The sequence below is a fragment of the Glycine max genome, chromosome 2, assembly GCF_000004515.6.
Source record: "Glycine max cultivar Williams 82 chromosome 2, Glycine_max_v4.0, whole genome shotgun sequence".
In the NCBI taxonomy this organism is placed as follows: Eukaryota; Viridiplantae; Streptophyta; class Magnoliopsida; order Fabales; family Fabaceae; genus Glycine; species Glycine max.
In genome coordinates this window covers 25,852,172-25,861,820 of record NC_016089.4, presented here as the reverse complement: position 1 = coordinate 25,861,820, position 9,649 = coordinate 25,852,172, and the positions used below count along the sequence as shown (strand labels likewise).

Sequence of the window (9,649 nt, the reverse complement as noted above, 5' to 3'; positions counted from 1 at the left end):
ATTATTATTTTACCTCTTTTTTTATTTCCAACGTGGTTACGGCACGACCGAACGGTCGGAATTCATTTTAACAGAAATTAACGAATACTACAATTCAAATGATCGGTGGAAATTTATTTTATTTTTAGATTAGGCGTGAAATGACTTAAATAAATGACTGAAGCACGTCAAAAGGGGGTACAGAAAGCGAATGAAAACGAGAATAAAAATACATGAAACAAAATGTGGACCACCACGGGTACATAGAATGAATTGAAAAGCTCGGTTTGGGGTACTTACCAATTGAAGACTGAAGAAAACGAAGCACCTCGGCTTGGATTTTCTTCACGGAAACAATTTTCCTCAGCAATTTCGAAAGAATAAGAAGTGCCAAGAAGGCTGAACCCCTTCCCTCTTCACTCCTCCCCCTATTTATAGCAAAATAGGGGAGGAGCTTGCCACCCAGCTCGCCCAGGCGAGCAAGGTTGCTTCCTCCAGAAGCAACAGCCTTCTGGAGGAAGAATCTGGAAGGCCCAAGTGGGCCTGATTGCTATTTGTACCCCCATTTTTACTAAATGCACCCCCCTTAACCTTTTTTGGTAATTCTTTTTTCGTAACGTTACAAAACTTTACGAATTTCGTAACGATACTTATTTTCCTTCCGCAAGGTTACGAATCCTTATGGATTATGTATTTACTCTTTTTTAGCTTTCGAAGAAGTTACGAAAACCTACGAATTGCGAAAAACACCTCCTTTCGATTTCTGTCACATTACGGAATTTTCACGGATCACGTAAGCCTGCTTCCTTTTGATTTTCGGCACATCTCGGGACTTCACATATTGTGCAACAAAGGGTGCCAAGTATCTCGAAGCGGCCAATCAAAGGTTGTATATCATCAAATAATAATCCCCGGACAAAATTAGGGTATGACAATAGGTTTAGGTAAAATTTGAAATCTCATAATTTCAACTTAGTTCAACAAAACTCCACATAACTCACATAACTCAACATCCACATCAAGAAATTCACACATGACTAATTCAAGTCATACCTCAACTCATTCAAGTCAATCATATAGTCAAATGACACGATAAATACAATTAAACATCGATTTATATAATTAGTAATATTTCAGGGTGTTACAACTCTCCCACCCTTTTAGAAATTTTGTCCCCAAAATTTTCCTGACTCAAACAAGGATGGATAGGCTACTCGTATCTGACTCTCTAATTCCCACGTGGCATCTTGTCCTGATGCACCTCCCCAGATCACCTTGACCAATGGAATCTCCTTCCCTCTTAGGTGCTTTGTTCGCCTATCCTCAATCCTCAAAGGCAATATTTCATATGTCAAGTTCTCCTTCACTTGTATGTTATCCAATTCGATCACATGAGGCGGATCATGGATATACTTATAGAGTTGAGACACATGAAAGACATTGTGAAGATTAGAAAGAGACGGGGGCAATGCAATTTGGTATGCCAAAGGATCGACTCTTTTAAGAATTTGGAAAGGAGAGATAAAGTGAGGTGTGAGTTTTTTGGGATTTCAATGCTCGACCAACCCCAGTCCATGGAGTGACTCTCAAGAATACATGATCACCAGCCTCGAATTCTAGGTCTTTCCTCGTCTTATCCTGATAACTATATTGCTTACTATGAGCAATCCTCATCCTTTCTTGGATCAACTCGACCTTCTCGGTGGTTTGTTGTACCACTTCAGTTCCTAAGGTGAGATCTTCTCTGGGCTTTAGCCAACATAGGGGTGTCATACACCTTTTACGATACAGAGCTTCATAGGGAGCCATGCCAATGGCAGAGTGAAAACTATTATTATAAGTGAACTCTATCAACGACAGAAAACTCTCCCAACTCCCCTTTTTCTCTAAGACACACGCCCTCAAAAGGTCCTCCAGTGACTGAATGGTCCATTCAGTTTGGCCATCAGTCTGAGCTTTTTTCCCAACGCTCTATTCAGGCTCTCCCAAAATCTAGAGGTAAACCTAGGATCTCTATTAGACACTATGCTAGATGGCACATCATGTAATCTGACAATATCACTAATATACAGGGAGGTCAACTTCTCCAAGGAAAATCTAATATTAATGGGAATAAGGTGAGCAGACTTGGTCAGTCTGTCAACAATAACCCTGATAGAATCTAAAGCTCTAGGGGTCCTAGGTAGTCCTACAACAAAAGCCATAGAAATATTGTCCCACTTCCATTGGGGTATCTCTAAGGGTTGTAACTTCCCTGAAGGTCTCTAATGTTCTATCTTAGCCTTCTGATAGACTAAATGTGACATCCTGGAAATTTCTACCCGGAATTTTTGTAAACGGTGCATTTTGAATGGCTATATATATATATATATATATATATATATATATATATATATATATATATATATATATATATATATATATATATATATATATATATATATATATATATATATATAAGTATTATTCAGTGTATGTATATATGTATATATTTCTGGTAGAAGTAGGTATTTTTGGGGGAAAAGATACGCGGGTTAGGCTAATTAAGGAAGAGAAATCCATAACTGGATGGTTATAGGTTAATTCTCCATTAATTAGTCTAAAAATCATCATTTTGCGTGCAACTTAAAATTTAACAAAATCAACCTCTGAACCACACTCGGGGTTTTATCCTGAGCGTTTTGATATATATATTGCCTACTTTCGAAAACTGGCCCCGACGGGCGCAGAGAAACGCGAGGGACTGGAACCAGAGGAACGACACGCAAACTGAGGCAGGATTTTGGCATTTCAAAAGGTCAGATTTTTCTCTTCATGTGGCTGAGCATGAGTCACATGAAGAGAAAAAGTGGGCCCTTTTGCTCCACTCAAATGGAGACATGTGGCATAGCTTAAAATAAAATAATAGAAAAGAGAAAAGCCTTTTTAAACCAAAAAGCAACACTCTCTCTCTCCTCACTCAGCCCCAAAATTTCTGAAGCCTTTCTCCCTCTCTCTCTCACGTTGCCATTCTCTTCTTCTTCCTCCACCATTGAAGCTTCAACAAAGCTCCAACCTTTGGTAGCCATTTCTGCTCCAAATCGCGAAAGGAGGGCATTTTCGGAGTCGTGAAGCGCATCTCTACGTGTGGGACTTCGAAATTTCAGGTTTGGGTAGACTTCTTCTCACCTAAAATTTTGTGGGTATGGGGTTTGGGGAGATATGATGGGTAGTTTTACTAGGTTTATGCATTGTGGTAGTTATTTGTGAAGGAATTTGTTGAAAGCATGTTGAACTTGCCATGTTTGGTGTGAGTCAAGCTTACCCATTCTGTTTTAGGGTTTTTATGATGATGCTTGTGATGTTTATGTGCTGAAATTGCTGATGGAAAACTGCTAGGGATGAAGGGTAGAGTTAACCTAGGGTTAGAAAGTGAGAATGTAGTCCTGTGAGTGGAAAAGTGTGATGCTTTGAGGGTTTGGAAGGCCAAATCTGGATTCAGTGGTAAATGGAGGTTAAAATGAGTTAATCCTAGTTTGAAATGTCATTTAGGACTTATGAGAAAGCTTGGGCTGTGCAAGAGAGGAAAACAAATGACCAAAGTGAAGGCAAGAACCATTTCTAGGGTAAAAATTGGGTGTTGAGGAGTCAAATTTTGATTCGGTGGAATTTTAGGCGTAAAACCAGTTTGAGCAAGTTTAGATTGATGATATAGACTTGTTTGAGGTGAAAGTTTGCTCCAAATTTACCCCATTCTCATTTTCACTTCTCAAACCTTGAAAAATCCACTAAATTGAGGGGGTTTAGATGCCTAGATTTTGAGTTATTTTGGTCTGAAGCTTGTACTTGGTTTAGACATGATTGACACATGATTTGGGACTTGTAGGATTCAATTTGGGCAAAATTGGATGAGGGAGAGTGTGATTTCGAAAATCTGCACTTATGCAGAATTTTGCTGTCAACTAGGTGCAGCAGAATTTGACTTTGTGCAGAAAATGTAATGAAATTACTGGTTGTGGAAAGAGTAGCACCGATTGGGTTCTGGACGTTTTCTAGCAGATCCCAACGGTCAAAATGTAGACTTATGTACTAGAGACTTCCAGTAAAATTTTCGAGTCGATCCAACGGTTAACGAATTGGAACGAAGAGAATGTTACTAGGGTATTTGTATGTGAAAAGCTGTGATATTGGTTTGTGTTGTGGGCAGAGTTTTCTGCCTTTGCCTATTTTGCTTGGTTTTGTTAGTTCATGATGATTGGATGTGGAATTACTTGGATGTTGTGGAAGCTTGGGAGGATTGATGGGGACCCGGTGTTGAGAGGAACGAGGATAAGGGCTACGTGGGAGTACGTGAGCTCAGTTGGAGGTGGGCAACAGGGGATGGTGGGTTTATACGTGATTTTGTGGATGTGGAGAATTGTCTTGCACCATCGCCCGATCGCCACCTAGTACCACATGTGATGGGTACCCCATAATCCTACAAGCTTTAAGTGAGGAAGTGTGGAAGGGTGAGACTTCCTACTTTTATTCGTTGACCACAGAGTGGTACCTGGAGATATGTCGCGGGGGTCAGGAGACCTTGGGGACGTCAGGTGGGGTGCTATTGCCCAAAACCAAGCTTGACCAATCCCGACCCATCCCGGGCATAGTCAGTCAGTGAGAACCTGTGATGTACCTAAACAGGAGAGCTCCTGGCAGTCAACAGATAAAAGAACAAAGACCACAAAGCAAGGAGGCTTGTGTGGTGGCTGGCCAGCTGTGAACTTTGAGTGTTACATGGGATATGGCCTCTGGTAATCGATTACCAAGGGTGGGTAATCGATTACAAGGCTTAAAAGTGAAATTCGAGTTTAGCCTCTGGTATTCGATTACCAAGGCTGTGTAATCGATTAACAGAGATGAAAAGCCTTGAGATACCCTTTTTACTTACATGTAGTGGTTATGAGACGCATTGTGTTGCTCCGTAGTTAGATATCACGTGAAAGAGTCTACCCCTTTCTTTTATTTCTTGTAGATCGTGATGGCAGCGCAACTAATCCATGACCGAGTGGAGATGGAGTACCTAGAGGGAGCTTGGGAGACCCTCGAAGGCAATGTGAGGTGCCGATTTCGGGGCACGATTCGATTCACGGCTACTTCATTGGTGCATCCAGATGAACCCGCGCGTACGCTTCAGCGCACTGTGGAGTGGATATTACCCACGCCTACACCATATCGTCTAGTGGAGCCAGTCCAAGTGATCGAGGTGACGTCATCTGAGGAAGACCCAGAGGAGCTACCTCCTGAGCTTGCTGTGGATGCTCTTGACTTTCTAGAGGGTGATGAGGACCCACCCCTTGAGGTGGATTCTCCCGAGGACGTCATGTCGGCATCTGAGGCAGACTCTACGGAGGAGAGCGGCCCTGGAGAGATGGCGACTAGTGGAGGCTCTTCATCATAGTAGACAGCTCCTTAGACTAGTTTTATATACTTTTTGAGGGTGGGTGTATCTAGTACTGACTGTTAGGTTTACTCTTTTGTTTTTGTATGGGTAGACCTATTGTATAGGAATTTGATGATTGTATACATGTGGCTGAGGCTACTACAGTGGATACTTTTGCTCGGGATGACACTATGTATTTTGCAAAACTCCCATATTTTGGACAACTTTAAATGATGAATGTACTTATGTTTAATCTTGTTATTTGAAAAGAAAGCATTAGCAAACTTTATTTGCAAAAGAGTTTATCGATCGTATTTTATTCTATTATTTTCATGTGACGACCTAAAGTAATGGCTGGTACACTCTTCATTTTGAAACAGCAAAATATTTAGAAGTTATGAGTGATCAGAAAGAAATGACTCCGAATAGAGTTGTGAACTGGCCATTCAGGACTCTATAGTGATGATTTTCCTTCTGAACTTGATTATTGTGAAAAGTGAAAGAAACGAATAAGAAAAAGAAAAAAAAAATTTCCCATGGTTTTTGTTGTTTAAATTATTACTATTAAACCAGTCATTATTTTGGGGACGCCACACTAAACATGCATACACAAACTCACTAACCTCTCTCTTCATGTTGGGCCACCAAAACATCATCTTCAAATCCTGATACATCTTGGTAGCACTAGGATGGATGCTCAGGTTACTCCTACGTCCTTCCTCTAGGATCATCTTCCTAAGTTCGCTCACATTGGGAACACAAATCCTATCTTGAAGTCTCAAGACTCCATCCTATCCAACATTGAAACTACTATCTCTTCCTGACTCTATAGCTTCTAACTGAGTCCTTAGAAAAGGATCAGTCTTCTGGCCCTCCCTGATATCTCCTAGTAATTCACTCGTGATCCTCAAAGTTCCTAATCTCACACTATTAGGAGTAACCTTACATGCATGGCTAAGGTCTCTAAATTTTTCTAGGAGATCCATCTCTCTAACCATCAAGGCAGATATATGTAGGGATTTCCTACTCAAGGCGTCAGCCACTACATTGGCTTTGCCGGGATGGTAGCTAAGCTCAAAATCATAATCTTTAAGAAACTGTAACCAACTCCTTTGACGCATGTTCAACTCTTTCTGACTAAACAAGTACTTAAGGTTCTTATGATCACTAAACACCTCAAACTTGGAGCCAAACAGGTAATGCCTCCACATCTTAATGGCAAAAACTACAGCAGCCAACTCCAGATCATGGGTGGGATAATTCCTCTCATGAGTCTTGAGTTGTCTAGAAGCATAGACCACTACTTGGCCATTTTGCATCAACACTCCTCCTAAACCCATCTTTGATGCATCACAATACACCTCAAAGGGTTCTCTCAGGTTAGGCAAAACTAGCATTGGAGCGGTCATCAATTTTTCCTTAAGGGTTCGGAAACTATGCTCACATTAGGTATCCCACACAAAACCTCGACCCTTACAAGTTAGTTTAGTCAAAGGTAAAGCTAACTTGGAGAAACCTTCTATGAATCTCCGGTAATATCCTACTAAGCACAGAAAACTCCTAATCTCAAAAACAGATTTAGGACTCTCCCACTCAATAATGGCTTCTATCTTAGAGGGATCTATAGCTATACCCCCTTGAGATATCACATGCCCTAGGAAACTAACTTTCTCTAACCAAAACTCACACTTGGAAAACTTAGCATAAAGTCGTTGGTCCCTAAGGGTATGCAGCACAATCCTCAAGTGTTCTTCATGTTCCTCTCTAGTCTTGGAGTATACCAAAATATCATCTATGAATACTACCACAAAACTATCAAGGTAAGGGTGAAAGACTCTATTCATGTAGTCCATAAACACACCTGGAGCATTAGTCACACCAAAGGGCATGACTAGATACTCATAGTGATTATAACGGGTCCTAAAAGCAGTCTTTGGTATATCCTTAGACTTCACTCGGATCTGATGGTAACCTGACCTAGGTTCTATCTTGCTAAACACACAAGCTCCTACCAGCTGGTCCATAAGGTTTTTTATTCTAGGCAAAGGGTACTTATTCTTGATCGTCACCTTATTCAACTAGCGGTAGTCTACACACAACCTCATGGTCCCATCTTTCTTCTTTACTAACGACACTGATGCTCCCCATGGAGATACACTGGGTCTTACAGACCACTTCTCCAACAACTTTTCAAACTGTTTCTTAAGCTCAGCTAACTCTATAGGAGACATCCTATAAGGGGCTATGGATATGGGTCTAGCACCAGGTACCAGGTCTATGGAAAACTCTATCTCTCTCTCGGGTGGTAGACTGGATATATCCTTAGGGAACACTTCAGGAAACTCTCTGACAACAGGGAGGTCACACATGGAAACCTTTGTCTCTATTTCCAGGTTAGACAAGATCATGTACACTTGAGCATCTTCTTTTAAAGATGTCACAACTTGTTTGGCAGAGATAAACATCATATCCTTACTCACTCCAGAACCATCAAACACCACAGTTTTATCAAAACAGTTTAACAAGACATGGTTGGAAGATAACCAATCCATACCCAGAATAACATCAATTTGGCTCAAAGGCAAACAAATCAGATCAATCAAAAATGTTCTACTAGAAATTTCCACAGGACAATTCAAACACAGATTAGAAGTTAACACATAACCACTAGTTGGAGTCTCTACCACCAGATCTTTATTTCAAGAAGACACAAAAAGCTTAAGTTTCCCTATACACGAATAGGATATAAATGAATGGGTTGCACCGGAATCGAATAGCACGAGTAAGGGAATCCCATTTATGAAACATTTACCTTGGATTAGATTTTGGATTTCAAAGCTTCAGCATCGTTAAGGGTAAAGACTCTTCCTGTGGCCTTCGGATGTCCAGTTTGGTCATTCAGACCCCACCATTCTGCTCCTTCTTAGCATATGGACAATCTCTCTGGATATGCCCCATTTGTCTACAATTAAAATATGTCATGCCTTCATCAACATAATTTGAGGAGATGTGCCCTGGCTTACCATATTTGTAACAATTGATCTAAGTGGGGAAGATATTGGGTTTGCTACCACTACAATATTGCTTAGGAAGGGCCGAGTACGATTTTCCCTGATGTTGAGGTCCATTCTTTTTGTTCTTTATTGGACCTATAATCTTATAATAGCTCACCCTGTCTCAAGAATCTTCATCCCAAATCCTGCACATGTTAAACAAGAGTGGAAACTGACGAACACCCTGGTAATTCATAGCTTACTTCACTTCAAGTCGCAAGCTGTTTAGAAACTTCACACATTTAGAACTTTCACCATCTCTCCCTTGATAATGGGGAAAGTACCTCACCAGCTCCTCAAACTTGACTGCATATTCAGCCACAGTCATGTTTCCCTACTTGAGCTCCAAGAACTCCATCTCCTTCTTGTTCCTGACATCCTCAGGAAAGTATTTCTCCAAAAATACCCTCTTGAAGACATCCAAGGTCACCTCTTGACCTTCAGGCTCTAGGCATTGGCGAGTATCCTCCCACCAATACTCAGCTTCTTCCACCAGAGTATATTTACCAAAAACAACTTTTTTCCCTTCTGAACATGCCATCACTCAGAAAATTTTCTCAATTTCCCTTATCCAATTATGAGCACTATCAGAGTTGTATCCTCTATTGAAAGCAGGAGGATTGTTCCATTGGAAGCGGTCCAACCCTTGGTACTCAACAATTCCAGTAGCTTCTCCCCTATTTGGATTCCCTATAACCTGAGCTAAGGCTTGGAGAGCATCAACGATCATTCCGTCCAGCCATCACTCCCTATACACACTAGGAAGTGAGACATGGAAAGAATACACACAAGAAAAAGAGCAACACAAAAATCACAACCATCACAAGTCCCTACTTGGTTACTTTTGAGAGTTGATGCCTCGAAAAAGTATTCCTCTAAACTAGTCCTCTCTCGAGACATTAACACTCACTTTCCATCATTTGTATTTCCTGATCGCTTGCCATATCATCCCATTGCACTTCATAAATTATACGGATGGCCAGTTTGATAACTCATGACATGACATTGAAACTCATGGTATAGCATACATCAGGAGAACAAACATGTTATGACTACAAAAATCAAATCTCTATAACTCATGGAAACACAACAAAGTGAGTAAGTTCCAATTGTAAACAACAAACATTAAGCATTCAACAAGGCAACCACAAAATGCACAGAAAAAAATAGCAGACTCACAACTTACTGGACGAAAAGGTTCGACCGACTCTGATAC

General features: G+C 40.7%; 1 protein-coding gene across 1 annotated transcript; it reads right to left on the bottom strand.

Moving 5' to 3' along the window:
• Nucleotides 1–1,139: 1,139 nt before the first annotated feature.
• Nucleotides 1,140–1,788, bottom strand: LOC113000458 (uncharacterized). Its single transcript, XM_026127132.1, has 2 exons — nucleotides 1,546–1,788; nucleotides 1,140–1,391 (listed from the first exon to the last, which is right to left on the bottom strand). Exons 1-2 carry the CDS (start codon nucleotides 1,786–1,788, stop codon nucleotides 1,140–1,142), a joined length of 495 nt encoding a protein of 164 aa, XP_025982917.1.
• Between the last annotated feature and the right edge of the window lie 7,861 nt (nucleotides 1,789–9,649).